This window comes from Passer domesticus, chromosome 5 (assembly GCF_036417665.1).
Source record: "Passer domesticus isolate bPasDom1 chromosome 5, bPasDom1.hap1, whole genome shotgun sequence".
NCBI classification, from domain to species: Eukaryota; Metazoa; Chordata; class Aves; order Passeriformes; family Passeridae; genus Passer; species Passer domesticus.
Window position 1 is genome coordinate 37,808,348 of NC_087478.1, and position 20,641 is coordinate 37,828,988.

At 35.2% G+C, this 20,641-nt stretch overlaps 1 protein-coding gene across 1 annotated transcript in view; it reads left to right on the top strand.

The window, feature by feature from the left end:
* Positions 1-20,641, top strand: part of PTPRQ (protein tyrosine phosphatase receptor type Q) — a 127,349-nt gene that overhangs the window by 30,460 nt on the left and 76,248 nt on the right. Inside the window, exons 23-35 of the mRNA XM_064419609.1 lie at positions 141-390; positions 1,562-1,690; positions 2,457-2,603; positions 4,243-4,415; positions 6,784-6,997; positions 8,629-8,781; positions 8,894-9,073; positions 9,894-10,001; positions 12,415-12,696; positions 13,401-13,583; positions 14,259-14,360; positions 16,643-16,763; positions 20,431-20,591. Coding sequence (XP_064275679.1) covers positions 141-390; positions 1,562-1,690; positions 2,457-2,603; positions 4,243-4,415; positions 6,784-6,997; positions 8,629-8,781; positions 8,894-9,073; positions 9,894-10,001; positions 12,415-12,696; positions 13,401-13,583; positions 14,259-14,360; positions 16,643-16,763; positions 20,431-20,591 — 2,203 coding nt within the window. The remainder of the gene's footprint in view (positions 1-140; positions 391-1,561; positions 1,691-2,456; positions 2,604-4,242; positions 4,416-6,783; positions 6,998-8,628; positions 8,782-8,893; positions 9,074-9,893; positions 10,002-12,414; positions 12,697-13,400; positions 13,584-14,258; positions 14,361-16,642; positions 16,764-20,430; positions 20,592-20,641) is intronic.

Genomic DNA, 20,641 nt, shown 5'->3' on the forward strand with positions numbered 1-20,641 from the left:
CTAAATTTGGAAACTGAAGTACAAAAAGGAGAACCAGTTTAGGGTAATTATTTTCAAGGTGATCAGCCTTTATAATCTACATTTATTTACAATTATTGGTTATAGATACACCTTATTATGTTTCTTATTTTTACTTATAGGATAAGAGTGAATCTTTTTTGTGGAGTACTACCACTCCTTCAACTACTTTTGGGAAATCCACGAGTCTTTCAGGGACTACAGTGACACCAAGTACAGAGGCAGCAAGTCAGATGAGCTCTGTTTGGAGTGAACCGATCAGCTTTGTTGTAACTCACCTCAGGCCATACACCACCTATCTTTTTGAAGTCTCTGCAGTTACCACTGAAGCAGGCTACATTGACAGTGCAATTGTCCGGACACCAGAATCAGGTATGTTAAATACATACTGCTTTAAAATGGCAATAAAGTTCTCAGATTTATGTGAAAAACTTCAAAACACAGGTTTGATTTTCTGCTGCAAGATACTTCTGTCCTAATCTGTCCTTATCTGTATCATGGTTTTGTATTTTCATGATTACTTAATTTTACCTGATGGAATCAATTGAAAATGTACATATATTTATGTATCTAATAATGTACAGTGAATGAGAGTTCACTTGTTGTTGGGAGTCAAAGATACCAAAATTATGCTCAGGACAGATCAAATTTTGTGAAAAACTGATAATTTATTAACTGCAAATAATAGAATAATGATAGAAGAATTGAAAATAAAGATGAAGGGTCATGAAGGGACAGGCATAACATTGCAAAAGTTTGTGTTTTGTGTACACAGAAATGCACTTTAAGTTTCTTTGCCTTTGTTGAGAAATAAGAAATAATGAAGAAAACTGCCATACTTATGTTGCCAATGTGCACCTATTGCAGAAAGTTTCTCAGTACTGAAAAAAATCTTTAGGCACCAGATGAAGTTGATTTTTGATTACTTGCAATGCACTGAGAAGCTGGAATTGGAAGCAATGGTCCATGAACAGCACCTTTATAATGGCTTAGGTGGTGGAAACACTGTTAATAGAGCTATACAAAAAAGGCATTCCAGAGGAATGTTATTCTGGCTTTCTGTTTGCTAGTACATCAAGTACATCATTCTTTTGCTTGATGTGGTTTGATGTTACTTGGCTCCCTTTCATACATACAAAACAGATAGCACTGTTCAGATACAAAGAAATTTTATTCCCTCCTAGAAATGTGCAGTTGAATTGCTTTGATAGAATTTCAACAGCCTTAGTTTGCTGCTCTGTCTAGGGTTAATGTAATTATGGTCAGTTTCTTTTCTAATGATTTCAGTTTATTTCAGCTAATTTCCAGTTTATTTGTCACCTTTGTCTCCTAGAAGTTGCTTCCATATTATCAACAGTATTGCTACCTTCCCTGAGAATTACATTAAACCATAAATCAAGCAATTTTAATGATTTTATGCTTTTACGGCTTCTCTTCAGAATATTTCATGTTTATGTTTAAAATTAATTGTCTGTTACGGGGTTCTTGGACATCCTAATGTAAAGTATTTTATATTCAAAGACTTTTTCCAATATTGTTTAAGTTCCAGAAGACCCACCACAGAATTTAGCCAAGAGCAACATTACAGCAAAGTCTTTCTCAGTAATGTGGGACCCACCAACCATAATAACAGGGAAATTCAGTTACAGAGTTGAGCTGTATGGACCATCTGGTAAGTCAGAGTTGATGTTACCATTTATTTTGAATTATTTGTGATTATTTCCTTGCACATTCTTCTGCGCCTGCCAATCAAAAATGAATAGTCAAAACCAGTGTTATAGATCCCTTTTTACTAATATATGTTTTAATGGTTTGTAGATTAATTTTAAGGGAAAAGTCAGTCCACCAAAAGGAAAAGTATAAAGTTAAATTCAGATTAGATATTCCTAGGAATAGAGAAAATAAACTTCTCTCAGTCTTTCAGGAGATGATAGGTTAAGCTCAGCTGAATTGCTGTGCTTATATATCTAAATCTTTACTTTTTTCTCTTTCTGTTAAAGATTTCTGGAGAATTTTCATTCTCACACAGTATGCAATCAACTCTTTAAGTCTATTTTGATGTTTTTGCAATTTTTTGAGCTCAGACGTATATAGATACAGAAATTATAGGACTGCCTGTAGTTAAGTAAGACATAAACTGTATTCTAATGTTTTTATGGAACCACACAGGAAAAGTAAGATGCATTTTTTTAAAATCTCTTGCTCTTAAAAATCTTATCTCTTTGAAGGGGCTTCTTTTGTTGGTTGGTTTGGTTAGTTTGTTTGGTTGGTTATTTTGTTGCTTTATTCCCTGTATATTCAGCATTATTCCACTGAAGTTGATTCTCAATTAGCTTTTCCCCAAAAAAAAATTTGTCCTCTCATATGTTCATCATACTAGAAAGTAGCCATGAAGTGTTTCTCTTTTAGACCTAAAATCTCCTTGTTTTTAATTCCAGGTCATGTTCTAGATAACAGTACAAGAGACCTCAAGTTTGTGTTTAGTAACCTTGTGCCGTTTACAATGTACGACGTGTTCGTCAGCGCTGAGACAAGTGCTGGGGTGGGGCCAAAGAGCAACCTCACAGTTTTCACTCCTGCAGATGGTAAGTAAACATAGAGAGGCAAAACAAATGGCTTGAACGAGACAAAGGGCTTCAGTTTTCCCTTCAGGGCCTTTAAGGTACTTTGCAAAGGAGAGAATGGATACAAGAGCACTGCAAGAGAGGAAAAGATTACAAAAAACCTAAAGAAAATAAATCCGCTAAATATTATTATGTCATTTATTTATTTGTTTTTGTCAAGTTCATACTCTGTCAGTGCATTTATCCGCTATCAAAGGCCTTCACAGATTGTGAAACTAATGTAGTGTCTTTCTAACAAAAGTAGTTAATTTCAGGTACAGTAATTAAGTTGCAGGGCCCCCTCGGCCCCGTTAGATGGCAGCAAGACGAAAAGAAATTGCAGTCCCGCTGGTTCAGCCCCCTCGTTCCTTAGGAAACCTCCTCTCCTGTGACTCATCCTCCCAAATCCAAGGTCTGAGAGGAGCCGCCCTCAGCAGCGAGGCCGGCCCCACGCGGAGCGCTTGTCCCAGCACGGCCGAGGGGCTGCGGCTGCCTCAGCCCTCGCTTCTACGGAACTGTGGTCCCAAAAAGCCAGCTCACCAGGTCAGAGCCCTTGGCCGCATGGAAATGCAGCTTTATCTCACATATGTGTGAGCTTGGGCGACATTCTTGGTCAGCATTTGAGGATGCAAGCAGGAAAAATTGAGAGTTGGTGTGTAATAGAGAAGCAGATTCAAGGTGGTTATTTCTCTCTGATGTTTATGCTGCACAAAACAAATTTAGAAAATCTCTTTCTCAGGGATTGCTGGCAATTTGTTGTCAAGGTGTAATGCTGGGAGGAAAACATATCTTTATGTACTTATTGTATTCTTTCCTGAATGATCTTCTTTAGGCAGCTCTCAGAGACAATTTCCAGAGATGACCTACCTGAGTATAGATACTCATCTTGTGTTGAAATGCACTGACAGAAGCCAAAGGAATTGTAGTGGTTTTGGGGTACTTCTAGCATAACACAGAGCATCTTATTTAAATGCCAAATCTAATCCTCCTTATACAAGTAATTTCAAAATTGTCTTTTATTGAAGTGTATTAGGGAAAAAAAATTCTTTTTGTATCAAATCTGAATATCATTCTATTGAATAGAATGTATTTTACCTCTGGTGGTCCTATGGAAATTACAATATCATTAAGACTGAAAGTTTAATGAAGAAATTATATAAATGATATAATTTCTATCTATTATATATGTCTATATTTATATACACATATATGTAATATAGATAATATAAATAAAATTATATAAAACTTTTGTAAAAGGGAAATTAACAAGATAATTAGTGCTAACCTTTTATTTTCAAGTATGCTTAGAAGTCCATATAGGAAAATAGCAAAGATCTGCTTGATTCCAATCAAGTAGACCGCAGTAGAGTGATCCTGGTGTACATCTTAGTCTCTGACCATATTCATACATGTCTTATGTGTTTAAAAAAGTGTGCATATTTTTAGAGTTGTAACTTGTTTGCTAAGAAAACATGAGAAGTAAGTCTCTACGCTGCACAGGATCAACTCAAAAGATAAGGATGTGAAATTGGATTGTCTATTGTGCTTTGTACACAGTGCTGAAAAACCTTGTAATAATCACAAGTGTTTAATGAACTCAAATTTCTTCTTGAATATTCAGTCCCAGGTGCTGTATCAGATTTACAACTAGCAGAAGTGGAAGCCACATATATAAAAATTACTTGGAGGAAGCCACAACAACCAAATGGAATCATTACCCAGTACAGAGTTAAAGTACACGTGCAGGAAACACTCGTCACTCTGGAAAACACTATTCTTGGAGATAAAAATAAGGTATTCTTTTCCCTTTTTTAAAATACGGATTTTATGTCAGATTAAATTTGCTCTCTGCCTTATCTGACATTTATAGAATGAACCAGCTCCCACAGATAAGTTGTCAATTTTTTTAAAAGCCATCTTGCTCAGTTCACTCTCTTTCTCTGACTGGCTTTCAAAAAGATCCCAATAATGCTGTTTCCACAACATAAAAAATTAAATCATTCTGGTAAAATGATCCAGCTGCTGAAGGCAGGAAGCCCCAGCCCACAGTCCTTGAGTTCTTTGCAGCACAGGGTGGCCAGACTGTTAAGAGTAATGAACTGGGTGCCTAGATGATGCACAGCCACTCAGTCAAACCTCTAGAAGACATGGGTAAGAACCCTCTGAATTCAGCAGGAGTGTCCAAAGGCTAGCTAAGTGTTTTACTAGCAAGGCAGACAGGCTTAGACTTTCTGCCTCCTTTTGTATCCTTAAATTCACGTGTGTGATGCTATATGCTTAGCTCCATGCTGTGGTTGCATACTAAGGATGTCTGTGCACATCTCTGGGATCATATCTCTGAGGGGACTTATGCTGTCAATCAGTTGAGCTTCTGGATTTTGGGTGCTGATGTGCTTTACGTGCTTAGAGCAGCTCTGAGTATGCAGCACAGAACTGTAGACCCCTGGCAAACATTCAGCTCAGGATTGAATTCTTTCTGGGTAGGGCTTTTTGGGCTGAATTTTGAAAACAGGTGCCCAAAGTCTGCATAATTCCTTATTTTTTCAGACACTGATGTCTTTCACTGGATCTGAATTGGAATCTAAGTTTTTGATGTAGGGCTCAAGGAAGGAGTTCACTTTCAAGTTGAATGATATACATTAAATAGAGCCCTGGAGTCAAATGTTAAATAAGGAGCAAGGGGGAAAAAATTAGGATAAGGATCCATTCATTAAACCAGGCAGGCATCCTTAGAAAAGGAAAGTATATAACTCTGTAATTAAAGATTGTATCATAGTCCAGACACAAAAAATTAAAGTAGTCTGCACAAAAATATTTTGGTGATGGAATTTCCTAATTTTTGAGTTCTTAGTGTAGTATCATTGCTGCTTTATTATAAGTTATTGAATGTAATTTTCTAATTAAAAACCAAAGCAAATCATAATCAACCTTGTTTTATCTAGAACCACACTGACCATTGGTTAGAGCAGCTACAGAGCTTGAACTGGCAGAACCACTGTGCTAATGGTACTCAAAAACCAGTAGCAATAAAAAGTTGTTATCTTATATGTGGAAAATCCTCACAAGCAAAAAATATTTCCATGTGGCCTACTATGTTGCTAGAAAAGGCTGGTGAACATAAATCATACACAGTTTTTACCTCTTGGTACTTAGGTGGGATTGATGCTCTGTCTGTGCCTGTGGCTAATGTACCTTGCATTAAAGGAGTAAAAAAGTGGCTTTGCCCTTTCTCTGCCCAGAGTCCATAGGGAAAGAACTAATGTGCATTAGTTACATCACTGCAAAAACATGTCTTTCTGGCAATGAGGTGGGCCATATGTGTGAGTGGGGAGTGTTCCAGATGACAGCAGAACAATTCAGAGATATTAGAGTCCTGGATTTGGTCTCAGATTTTGAAGGGGCATGAAGATCTGGTACTAACACACCATTTTGTACCTGTGCTCTCACCTCTCTCTCTTTTCTGCTTTTGTTTCTCCTCTCTTTGTTGTTCTTGCTCCACTTATATCTGCTGCCATTCCTTTCCAACATTTTTTTCTTTGCATCTTCTGTCCTACGGGCCCCTATATCACTTTACCTCCTCTACACTCCCTTTTCACACATATACACCCTTATTTTTCTTTCCCTTTTATTTCATCAGCTTCTAGTTTTCTCCCTCTCTTCTTATTCCCTCTCAGAGTTCTAGTCAGCCTGCTAATCCTTTTCTTGAGGAACTGGAAGGGCCATCTGAAGTCCTCTTGTTTTCAATGCCTGCTGCCTTCTTTCAGGTTATAGTTAGTACAAATAAAATCTCCAAAGTTCAAATGTGTATCTATTCAATATAGCTCCAAAGATAGCTGTAAAATTAAAGGCCTTATTTTAAATTTGCCACATTAATATAAAATATGTATTTTAAGAAAAATTTTAAGAAATAAATTTGGTGGTGTTTGATTAAACAATAAGCAGAATAAAATGTTGTAGGCTACTGGCAGCTGAACATTTTTATGACAAAGCTTATATTTTTAAAATTATTGTAATGATCAATCATGTTTGTATGCCAACAGTTTCATAGTATCTATATGCATGCACAAACATACAAGCATCATTTCTACATTATATACAAATTTAATTATATAATTTAGTGATGACTAGGTTTGTGATTTCTTTTTATATTTCTGTTTTATAGTATCTGGTTGATTCATTGGAACGATATGCAATAAATGAAAATATCAAACCTTCTTCTCCCCCTTGGAATTCAATGGAAGCAGACAATGATTTATATGAAGGTTCAGCTGAAATGTTTTCCAGCATTCAGACAGCTTCCCCGGTAATATTTACAAGTGTATCTGGTGATAATTTGCCTGATATAAATGGAGCTACAGGACTACATTCTGCTTTGGGTAAGAATTTTTAGGGTATTTTTCTACCTGCTTCTTTGTTTTGAAGGACCCCCATCACTGTCCCAGATATGATCTTTAGCACATGGTTCAAGCAAATTATAAATGGGTCATTTACTGGAGTCAGATTTTTTTACTACCAAATAACCTTCTGAAGCAAATGGGAATGCCACACAGGCAGGAACCAGCCCCTTGTCACCCAGCTGACCTTCTTCTAGTGAAAGGAGCACCCGAAAGCCATCAGCCAAGCTGCATAGACAATCAGTTATTACAGTTGCCAAAGCAGGTGTGATTGTCAGGGATTAACATATCTCCAAGCCCTTCAGAGACCTTGATTTTTCTAAGCCTTTTGACTAATAGGTTTTCAAATGTCAGTGAAGGTAAATAGGTCAAAAAGTTACAACTTTGCTGTATGGGTTACAAACAGGTGGAGATGACCCCATGACATGGTGATGTCATTAGTGAGTACACTTGTTCTGTATTATCAATGGACCACTGTTTCTTTACCAAGTATGGATATTTACAAATCATTAAGCAGCCCTCAGCTGACAGGCAGGGATTTCAAATATCACTCAAAAGTTTTACAGCATTTTGAATACTGGGGAGAAAATATAGGTTTTGTTTTTTAAAAAAATTATTTAATTGTCACTGAATTAATCCATATGCATCAGCATCTAAAAACAGAATTTAATCTTTTATTTTAAATGGCAGTGGATATTTTCTGTGCTAAGTTAATACTGAAGAATCTTTGTCATACACAGGAAATGTACAGCATTTTAAATGTAAATCTTTTTATGACCTCATTCAGTTTGAGGTATTGAGTTGCTAAAAGATGTCTGTGCTGCTGAAAATTTATTTCAGCCAGTGTCTGTTGTGATCTACCATCCTAGTATTGTTTTATAAGAGTTATTATAGTAGTTAAAGCTGTAGACAGCCACATTTTCAGCTGGGTCTGATGATTTTTCAATGCCTTCATTTTAATTCCCTTCTCACTGAATTCTGAGCCTGATATTCAGGTATGTGAAGTGCTCACACCTTTTCATGTTGCATTGGTATAGTGAATGTTTTATAGCAGATGGTTTTGGCAAACACAGTTGGATTGTGGCTGTGTTTGACCTTTATTTTAAGGGCACTAAGCTCTCTTTGCAGGCATGCATGGCTTCATCATTCTACTGACCACAACTCTTCTGGTGAAAATACCAGTGTGAAGGGATCTTGAAGGCAGCCTTTCCAAGTATTGGTCTAGCACCATTGGGAGGGAAAGGAAGATAGAATTTGTCTTTCTTGATTAAAAATATTTAAAACCCCTCTAAACCTCCATGAGTCTAGGAGCCATTGTTCTGAAATCACTGGAGAGACTAGACCTTGTACAAAAGTACTCACAAAACCTCACAACTCTACTGGTTGCTCCTTCATTCTTTCACCTAGGCCAATCTATGTATTGTACACATGAAAAGGGATTCTTTAGGGAGTTAAGAGATTGAATGCAGACTTTTTTCTTTTTATAATTGACAGGTAAATTGATTCTTCAGGAATAAAATAATTCCAGATTGCCATGCCAAAGTGAGTTTAGAATGCATAAGAAATAAAATTATTTTATGAGTAAGCAGCTATTTCTCTCTATTTACTCATAGATAATCAATATAACATTGATATTTTGGCTGAAGAAGTGTCATATGTTATAGAGGGCCTCACACCTTTCACAGATTACACAATTAGTGTGTCTGCTTTCACTGCTGTTGGAGAAGGACCACCATCAGTTCTTACAGTCAGGACAAGTGAACAAGGTAAATTGTAACTGGTATTACCAAAGTTGACATACATGACTTATTTCCCTGAAAGTTTGAATTTTTTTACTAATTTATTGACTTACTGTATGTTTCTGTGTTTTTGTTTAAGTCCCAAGCTCAGTGCAAAATATATTTTACAAGAATATTAGCTCCTCCTCTGTCTTGCTATATTGGGATCCTCCAGCAAATCCCAATGGAAAAATAATTCATTATACTGTTTACGCTGTGGAACTGGATACAAAAAGAGCATTTCATGAAACAACTTCAAACAACAGCTTACTTATGACAGGTACAGTGCCATTTGAGTAAAAAAAATTAAACTTTCAAGTACATTTTACAAACTCATTTTTCCCAATTTTATATAATGTAGTCATTTGAAATATATATGGATCAAATCTCACACATTCACCCATGCCCACACACACACAAAAAATTGCATGTAAAAATCAGGTTGGGACACTACTCATACTTGTCTACTGCAGAGGAATATGTAGGGTATGTGAGATGAGAGAAGAGGGCTGTTTAAGATAAACAGTAATTGTTGAAATGGTACAAGCAGGAATCTGTGAAATGGGTTTCTCATTGGAATATTTGCCTCAGTCTCCTTTTTTCTTATAAGAAAAGATTGCTAAATTGTCAAGTTTTTTTCAGGTTTGAATTTTTTCCCAGTATTTTTCTGTGAAAAAAATTAATAACATTTTTAAAAACATTAATAAAAAATTTCTTATTTTAAAGTGACAATTTTTATAGTAATTGAAGCAAACATATTCTTAATGGAGTTTCATTTAATCATTAATGCTAATCAGAATAATGCATACTCACTAAACCCTCATATTTGGATGTTCATATATGCATCCTTTGACATCCTTGACAAATTGTTTAAGCTATTTACAAGGTTGTAGCTGATCTACTTACCTCAAAGCCTGTTGATTTAACTGCATGCCTGTTTGACTGTCACCAAATAAATAGTATTGTATATATTCTTTTAGGGTGTATAAAGAACTCTCAGAACAGCATCCAGTAATGTAGTTTTATAAGTAGCTATGACAAAGGTCAACAGTCTTGTTTGTGAAGTTAAGAGTCAAGATTTTTTAAATTAATCTTTTCAGGTTTAAAAAAGTACACAAATTATAAAATGAGAGTCACAGCCTCTACTGCAGTTGGAGAAAGTGCTTTGTCTGAAGAGAATGATGTGTTTGTGCGCACCCCTGAGGACGGTAATACGTTGTTTGCAATGATGATTTATTTTCTTTACTGAAGTTTCTGTTTGTTCAAAAAGAAGATTAGAACATACAAAAAAGGTGAAACAAAGTGTATAGATAAAATCAACGTTGAAATTTTTAGTCTTCTATCAGTCAGTGACTTCATTCAGACCATTTTTAGGTAAGTGCTAAAAAAAAATAATGAAAGCTGCGTCATGACCTGCGACCAACTAATTTCAAATGTGATAGACAATGGAAGGAAAGCTTCAGAGTGAGTCTCCCTCTCTCAAAACAATATGTTCCTAGCACCCATCTAAATAATAATCTTTGTGACTCATTTTATCTTCTTTTTCTTTTTGTTATCATGTGTAAATTAGGTTAGTTTTGAAGCATATGGACATTCCAACAATTCAGAAGTCATATTTCTATTTGTAGGAAAAGATGCTGATAAAATGAAGATTTTTTTTAATGCTGAATATAATAAGCAGTTGGTTTTGCATAGGTTTTATTAATTTTAAGACTGGCCAATAATTTTAATGTCAGGTATAATACTACATTACAAAGATTTTTGAATCTTCCTTTCTTGAAGGCAATTTCAACCCATGAAGGCATTGGAGCAAGAGCTGGAATTTTCATTGGCTGCTGCAAAGAAAACATGGGAATTTGATTTGCAGAGCAGAGCCATGAATATTCGTGTTTTTTTGTTTGTATCAAGTTTGTATTTTCACTGGTTTCAGCAGTTATTTCCAGGTTTAGTGAAGTAATACAGAGCGTGATTGCCCAATTGTTGTTTATCTCTCATTTTCAAATGTACTACAATACAAGAAAAATAATTGAGTGTAAATAAAGGAAAGAAATGGACTACAGGATTAAAATCATGGGTATTTATGAAGCTTAGGTGATTTGAATAACCACACAAAATATCAGATTAAATGGCGAAACTTAAAACAGTTGCAAATCTTTTTAAAAATTACATTCTTCTATGCTTTTAGTATTTTTGCAGAGGAAAAGCATATCACTAGAGAAGAAAATTACTTATATAAGTATTTTTCTCTCTGAAAGCTTACAATCCCTTGCCTGTGAGTGTTAAAGAAATTTTTCATAGTAGAGTTCTCTGTTCAGAGCCAACAGCCAGCTGTTCATTCATTGATATAAGAGAAGTGCAAGGCTTGAGGAAACTAGTGAGAAACCCACTAAGAATTCTTGCCTCTTTTAAGGCTATCCATAATTGTTTATCTTCTACTTCTTGTTCTTTAGCTTTCCTGAAGTAATTCAGGCTGAGATTCAGGTGTCCTAATTTTAGCCAACCTAGAAACAGAAATTTGTTTGACTCTTGAAAGGAGAGATGCCTCCAAATAAAAGATTCACTACAACTGTCTTAGATAACTTACATTAGGATGGAAGAAACTAGGCTGTTGCATTTAAATATTTTACCATGCCAGATAAATGGCAAAATACATTTAAATTAAAAATTAAGCTTCTTCACATGGGAAATATTTATGTGGGTAGTCTTGTCATCCAGAGAGCAGTGATCTGTTACATTTAACACTTTCATGTGCTCAGAAATCAGGAATGAAAGTGATTTGTGGGACCTTTTAGGCCAAAAAAAAAAAATTCATGATGAATTCTGAAATACCTGCAAATGGGTATTTGTACACAAACTGAATCCTATGATCCTGAGTAGGTAGTATATTTTTATCTTGATTTTACAGATTATTTCAGTAGTGAAGTAGTGAAGCCTTCAGAGGAATCAAAGTTGACATTCAGAGCTGATTTTATTCATAAGTGCAGCCCATTCACCTCTTCAACACTTCCATGACTTATTAGCTCACTGGAATCACATGAGCTCTTACATTGCCAATAGATTTAGCCACACACCACCCTGGAGCTGGACTTGCTTTGTGCATGACCTTCACACCAGAGTGTGCAAGATTTGCACAGGGTTCAATAAACGGAATTTAGTTACTGTGCATGCAGTCACTTTCTTGGTTCAATACTTGATTGAATGAAGTACTAAGGTTACTTACAAAGAAAGCAGTAAGAGGACATTAATCCAAGTTTAAATAACTGAACATGAGGAAGACAATAAGAGAATTTGAAGGATCAGTCTGCATGAGACGGGTAGAGAGAAAATTTTTTTTTTCTTAATAAGTGCAGTTTCAGATAGATTTAGAAGTAGATGAGAAAAGAAATTCCAGAAAAGCTAAAGTGTCATAAAGCAAAAAGATGCCTAGTTTTGTGGGTAGAAAAGAGACATATCAAAATTAACTAAGGTAAAAAGTGGTAAGGTTTTGAGAAGGAAAATGAGAAAATGCGTGTATCTCTTTTGGTACAGTTAGGATCCAATACCAGGATCCAACAGGTTTATGATCTCAGTTCTGTATTCAATTATTTGAAAAGGTTTTTTTTCCTGATTTCTGTGTTGCAGAACCAGACTCCCCACCTCAAAACTTAGAATTAATAAATGTAACTGCAACAGAAATAAATCTGAGATGGTTACCACCTGAGCAGCCTAATGGTGTCATAACTCACTATGAAGTTCTGTACAGTGATTCCAATGATTTTTTAATCAAAAATGCCTCATCTACAAGTATATCACTAAGTGAAATGAAGCCATATACTCTCTACAACATCTCAGTAAGAGCATTCACCAGACTTGGCTATGGGAATCAGTCATCTTTTCCACTTCTGGTCAGAACTTCTGAAACTGGTGAGTACTTTTTAAAAAATGAATTTTTTTTACCAGATAACATTTAATGGCCAGGAGATAAGCTTCAACAATTCTAAAAGTATTTGCTTACTTTGCCAGGCAGTGAGTTTGAATCCCATTTTTCTCTTTTATATACAAAGCAAAAGAGCAAGGCCAGGTGCTGGGTAGGGGATGGGGAGCCAAGAGCTCAGGGGTCCCTGGGCCAGCTGAGCAGAGGCCTCGCTAGCCAGGACTTGTCTCACCACCCTGCTGCAAAGCCCACGGGGCAGGCAAGGCGTGGCAGCCAGGGCCACACTGGAGGGCTAAACACCCCCTGCTGATGCAGGAAAGGAAGTTCACAAGTTGAGTGACAGTAACCAAGGCAGACAGAGCCCAGTGCCAGCAGGGCAGGCCTGCAGTGTGGCTGGCTGCTGTATCAGGCAGGGACTGGATGCAAGTCAGGAACTGGATCGCTGGGACCATGGCCAAGCACAGCCATAACAGCAATGAAACTGTATTGATTTCTGTAATTTTTTTTAAATTACCTTGTTGGTACTGTGTGTGTCTGTTTTTGATCTTCAAATTCAGCCTCTTTTAAAATGTATTTAATTTAAAAAATAGAATACAAAGCCATATATTTACAATGTGTTTCATTGAAACTGGTTTATAAGAATTCTTTCCAAATCAATGAAATTGACTGGAATCTTCTATATTTTATCTTCTAGTTCCTGCTTCTGCACCAGAAAACATAACCTATAGGAACATCTCATCTATGGAAATTGAATTGTCATTTTTTCCACCATCCATTCCCAATGGAGTCATACAGACCTACACAATATATCTCATGAGGACTAATGGGACTGAGCAAAGAGTTATTAACACTACCTTTCTGACACTACGTATTACAGGCCAGTATATAATGATCTGGAACTTATGGAAACTGTGAGTTTTCCTGGGAAATGTGCAACAGACAGAGATATATTAGTTCATTGGTTAGACCTGATCCTTCTTGCCCTTACAGAAAATTTTTTGCTCCCTTAAGTTGAGAAATAACTTGTGTCCTGTCATAATGTGGTGAAATGGCATTGAATGGTAGAGGCTAACATAAATCTCACTGTATTTTAGGTGTTTAAAGTACAAGGAACTTAAATGGATATCTTTGTAGACCTATCATTGTAACAAAGTAAACCCTCAAGTCAATTGCATATCTTTCTGATCTTATTCGGAATTATTTATCTATTTCCACTCATCTTTTTATCTTTTCCTAAGTTCTGTCATTATTGCTGAGGCATGGCACAACAACTAATGCTGGGAGCTCAGTACCTTCACTGCTACATTTTCAGAGTACAGCCAAGAACAAACGGCAAAGCATTCTAGGAATGTGAAGTATTAACTGGTAATTAGGGATTTGCTCCTTTTGAAAAATATTTTGTATTCTAAGCTTTCCTAATGCTTATTTCAATCTATAATTACACAGATCAATGTGACAGGCTTATTCACCACTTCAAAAATACTTGCAGTCCATGAAAAAACTAATTTATTCCATTGATTTTTTTTTATTGAATTATTCTTTTTTTGTTTAGATTTAAGTAAATATACAGAATATACTGCAGAAGTGTCTGCTAGTACCACAATGGGGGAGGGTGTTCGTAGTTCACCTCTGCATATACTAACTGATGAAGATGGTAAGTCAGAACAGAAGTTTCAGTTCATCATTTTCTATGTGCATTCTTAATTTACTCTTAAAATTCATGTCAGATTTTTTAAGTTTTGTGCAATTTTGTTGGCAGTTATATCTCTCCATTTCTATCTGTACCTATGTGTCTACACACAAACATATTTATCTATCTATCCATCTATCTACCAGTATATTTATCAGTACAAACTGTATGAAATGTTGCAATTGCTGTGTGTGGACTTTTGATCTTACCAATATCTTATGAACCTGAAGTATCTTAATTATTTTAATCTAATACATGACATGGTAGAATTAAACATTGTATTTGGTTTTTCGGTCATATGAGAGCTGGGGAAAGAGAAAATGACAAAAAGGCAGTTTGGATGGTCCAGGGACATTTCTGTGGAGTTTCTTGTATTATTCTAAACAGATGCATGTACAGGTACACATAAATAGATATGAAATTATTAATATTATGAAAATGCCCAAAATCCATCATCTGTAGCACTGGACCTCCAAATTGAGCTGGGGCATGTGCAGGCTGAGGGTAGAACACAGTTGTTGCAACCCCTGGTAATTTTTACAGTAGGTCACAAGCCATCAGAGGAACCTTAAAATTATAGTTGTACTTTCAGTACACAATGTTGTAGTGGGGGTTATCATTGGTCATCTCTTGAGGTTCTGCAGGGGAATCCTGAAAAAAAATTCATAGTAAAAATCTTAGGTGCTGTGAGTCACATTTTGGAGAAGGCTGTGTCTCTTCCTCTCCTTTGTTTCAGGAGGAAATCTCTGGTAACTGATCTAAAGCGGCAATGACACAAGCAACTCAAGAGCTACTCCGTCAGTAAAAAAACTTTGCTCAAGAGTTATTTTGCTGTAACAAACTGAAAAGAGCTAGATTGGATAAATCAATTTTTTTAGCAGAGATTATTTTTATTTAGACCAATGTAGTTTCTATTCTTTAGCAAAAAAAAAAAAAAAAAAAAGAAAAAGAAAAAAGAAAAAAATCCCTGAGTAAGAACTGTAGAATTAACTAGACATATCAAAAAGATGACATTCACCATATGACAGATCTTTTATTGTATAGCCACTGAGGATAATATAACAAGTAAAACACAAAATACAGCTGTCAATTTTTTTTGCACCAGTAAATACACTCACAGAATGCAGCGAACCTTTGTTGATAAAAAATATAAAATAGTTTTTTCTATAATATAAGGAGTTACAAAACCTTTATGTCAACTTTCAAGATAGTGAAAGGAACAAGAAGTGAAAAACAACAATATTTATAATACACCACATGTTCCATATTCACAGGAACACAGTGTTCCAAGGTTCAGACCAAATGTTTCATAGATTTGCTAATAGTTCTGCTCATATTTTCAATTTTCATGCATGACTACAGCTATGACCTGAATTTTTAGTGCATGATGCTCTTTGGTTTAATTTGAGAAAAACAAATGTAATTGTAATATTACTTCATAGCGATGCATAGGTCCATGAATCAAGACACAGATAAAGATTCATTTCTCAATAACATGCTAATAATAAAGCAGTATAATTTATGTATACATTAGTTATTTGTCCTCAGAAAAATTAATAAGAACCTTAGAACAAAGTTAAATGTAGTCTAACATTTTCATTTATTTACAGTGTTTCCTGCAGAGTCGGGGTATGGTGTCAGCTAGGGATCATCCTAAAATTAATTTTAAGGATCTCAATGAATGCCTATCTTTTCATTTGCCCTTGTGGCACGTTAAATCTATGAATGTGGTCCTTATTTGATGGAGTGAATAGATTTTACTGCTGTCTAGTATCCCACAATTTTATCATCTCTCAACGCCATGCTTATCCACTTTTCCACCTTTTGCCACTTTGTATAATTCTTTACAGCACCTTTTTTTTCCTCAGGGGAACTATTATGCTGTTTTTACATGTGTTCATATCTATAAAGCTCTTGCTTTTATTAGAAGGGAAAAAAAATTACAGCAATGTACTCGGGCAGTAGGTGAATCACTGTGACCTCGCCATTGCTCTGTTTTCTCATGAAGTACTTTCTCCATTGAATCACAGAAACAGATGTTCTAACAACACCATGCAAAATCCTTTGTCATCTGTCAAAAAAAGGAAAAGAAGCTGTGTCTTAACATTAGCAGATGGATTCTGTACCAGTGTGGTACCAGGTTAACTTTCTATCACAAATAATTCAAAGCCTATTTAAGGATGCTGTGTATCCCACCGATCCTAGCTGTTTAACAAGATGTTGGGTCCTGTTCTCTCATTTTATAGCTCCAAGTTCTCCTCCACAAGCCCTCTCTGTAAAACAGTTGTTGGGTGTCACTGTGAAGTTGTCATGGAAACCTCCTCTGGAGCCAAATGGAATTATCCTCTATTACACAGTTTGTGTCTGGTAAGATTTTTCTGGAAGTACTTCTGAGGATAAATGTTAATCTGTAACCTATCAGGAATGTTGGGTTTTTGTTACACAATGTGTTGAATACATGTTTTGGGAGAACAAATATTCATCCAGCACTTAAAATACTGGACTTTTAAAAATGCTAATTCAGACTAGCCAAAAAGTGGGGGGATAATTTCAGCATTTTGTAAGCATTTTCAACTTTTTTTCCAAAGGTTATGCTATAGTAAGTGAATTCAGATTTAAACTAGAGCATGGTGCCTATTTTCATTATATTCTGATTAGGCCAGCTGCAAGGCAGGGTGCAAACCCATGCTGAATTGTGAAGGAGAATTGAAATAGGCTTAAAATAGAGAAATAGGCAATATTGCCTCCCTTTATAAAGAGTGTGTAAGAGCCATGTTCAGAGTTTTCATATGTGCTATCAATTATATCTACTTCATATTTTGTATTTATTACATTCATAGCAAACACATATTTTTAACAGATACTTTTTATTTATTGTGTTCTAGTTTTTTCTATCTAACCGGTTTTTTTATTATTTTTTTCCTCCTGACATATTTTTTTCACCTTTACAAAGGAGTTTTGTCACTTTAAAACTTGCAGCTTCTGTCCTATTCCTTGCAAAACATAGTTTGGTCTAGTGATGTGGCATCTCTTCAAAGATCCATAACTGCTACAGGGAGTGAAAATGGTTTTATTGATCACTTTTAATATGTTGCACTTATGCTTTATCATTTTTTTGCCATTGCTAAGGTGCAGGAACAGTAAATACTAAAGTGTATAAGACATGAACCAGATGTGCAAATCTTCAGTTGTTATAGCCATATTACTTTTAAGCTTACTTTATTTTATTGTTTGAAAGTTTTGGGGTAGGGTTTGGCCTCAGTCACTACTATTTATTTTTTAAAAATTTCTAGTTAAGATGATGATAAACTTTCCAGAAAAGTTGAATTTACCTTCTCTTGTTAATTCTGCTCTACAGGGAATGTCTGTTGCTCTTTAAAATAATGACTGTCCTCAAGCGAGGGAAGAGTTACTGTATGATAAGGGCTATGGTTTTGATGCACGCTGTGTTCAAAGACTTGAGGTTATGCAACTTTTCGTCCTTAATGTTCCCTTATAACCTACTGCTTTTGTTACTGTGAGAAAAGATTTAGACAAAATTATTTAAAAATAACCCCCACTCTTAAATGATCAATTTTTGTAAATATTGCAATTAGGCAACCACACAACTTCCTGCTGTAAGCCTTGCCCATATTCTTTTTGCTCTGTCTTGTCTGTCCTTACTGTGCCATGTCTAAATTTAGAGAGTCTTTAAGTATCATGTTAAGGCAAGGACATTGGAGAAAATCTCCCTTTGCCTTCAAAGGCGTCAGAACTTCACTCCTTCCCTGGCAGGGAGCAAGGGGTGTGGAGGAAGGAGAGTAATTTTAAGTATTTAAAAGAGTTGTCTATACAGTTTCATCAAATGCACTGCAGGGGGAGATTTGACGAGGCAAATTGTCGTGCCATATAGTTGCTGATCTTGGGAGGTATTCAGTGTATTTTGGAGGAGACTGTTAATCCCAGTGCTTCTCAATTAGGCAGAAAGAAGGTTACTATAGTTGTTAAATAAATGTTCCTTCACTTAAATATTTTGCAACAGTTATAGAGAATTTGGTAAGCTTTCTTTAGATGATTTGGAACAAGGATCCACAATCAATGGAATAGAAAGGGTGATATTTGCAATGTTTTCAGTTATATTTCATGGAATTTGTCAGAGGTGGTTTTTGGTGCTAACAAGTAGTAAAGCCAATTTCTTCTTTCCTTGAGCCCAAAACCTCATACTCCTCAAATGTAATTTTAGAGTATTAAAGGTTCAATTAACAAAATTGCTGATCTTCTATGTAGCTATTGTTTTTTGCCATTATCTTTTTCTGCAAATTTTTTGTGAGATACTTATTGACTAGGTCTATTTTGAGATATAGATTTTTAAGAAAATATGGTACCTGTCTTTGTCAACTGGAATGATGCAATTTCTTGATTTTGTGTTGTCTGATTTTTGAAAAAAATGTGTTTTAAAACCTTATATTATTTTTCTTCAGTAAAATTTATTGGCATAACTTTTTCTGCTAGGTACTTTCTCACTGTTTGTGGAGGCTACACGCATTTTGATCAGTGTTTTCTTATTTTTATTGCAATCTCTGTAGTTTCTAAACAGAAAATCAACTTCTCTTGAAATACCTCACGTTTTTGCTCTTCTTTCTGTGCCTCATTGTGGAAATGTTTTTTGGCAACTCAGATGTAAGAATGCAGTTACTCAAAGTGAAATGTTCGCAACACTAAGCTATGGATTTTCTTCTCTACTTAAATTATAACCAGATACGTATTTCCATACTAAGAATACATTGGGCAAAGATCCAGGAAAAAGTGTCTTTATGTCTTTCTTTGTATAGAGTTTGATAACTGCAGCTGCAATCTCTTGTAAATTTTACTGACTATTAAAAATGTCAGAAGTTTGGGAAAAATGTAAATGTTAACTTTCTCTGTTAGCAAGAGTGTTTCCCATGTCAAGTGACATACCACTCAAAATTAGAGAGTTAGAAAGGATTTTTTTTTTCATTCTCATAAATTTTTTCATTCCAGTTGTTTTCCAATGTAACCTTATTTAGATATATTAGATGGTGATCTTTGCTAATGGGACAGTTGTTCTGTTATCAAAGGATGAAAGCCTAGTAATTTTGAAACACTTTTTTTTTTTTTTTTAGTATTAGAACACATTGTCATTTGTAAAGAGTTTCATGGTGATTTCTGGAGCAAGATATTTGGTTTTAATTATCAAATTATCATCTCTTTATGAAATGCTGTTAGAGACACAGGACACCTACTCATACAGAAATCTTTGAAGGAATGGAATGTTAGGTTTTTATTTTCCTCCTATTTCTTTCTTAAAACATTATGTTAACTTTACCAGGGATACAAGACTTTTTGAACTCAAGTTAGTTATTTCTGTACCTTATTTTACTTTCTGATAATCATTTCATACCTATGCTAATACCAGTGTTTTATTAATGTTACATCTTACAATCTTTCTAGGCGGGTTTTGACCTGACCGGAGTTCCATTCTGATCCTCTGCTACATTCCACCAGAATTAACTCAGCACCAGCTAATTCCTGTTCCATATCATCTTCTATTATTCCATTTATAACTTCAGCCTTCTGACCAATTTCACAGAGTCACAGTAGGGCATGCTCCCTGCTATAATCTTTTTATATTTCGCTATTCCTGTCCAGGGAGACAGTTTAGTTATGCCCTACTGTGTCCTTCCCAAGGGTACCACATAACCATTTGAAAGCAGTTAATAGGTAGAAATACTTCTCCTTAACATTTCATATAACCATTGTCTTTGTTGATGTAATTTGCAAACATATTTCTGTGGGTTTTTGGGGTTTCTTAATTTTTTTAAGAAACAAAATGGAGAGCCCTACTGTGATGCAATGATACAAAAATTATCTTTTCACCATAAAAGAGAAAAAGTTATCCTAGCCTCTTTTAAAAACCTAAACTACTTGTACTTAACATGATACTGCATTTTTCATTTCTGCAAAAAAATGCCATAATTATATATATAGAGAGAAATGGTGTGTGTATACAATTAATAAAATACATTTTCTTTAGGAATAAAATGTCAAAGAGGAGTGTAAATGTAACAGAAACATCACTGGAATTCACAGACCTAGAATATAACTATGAGTATAATGCTTACCTAACAGCAAGTACAAGATTTGGAGACGGCAACATAAAAAGTGACACTATAACATTCAGAACTTCTGAAGGAGGTAAGCTTATATACAGTATAAACCTTTCTTGTCATTCAGCCTTAAAATTC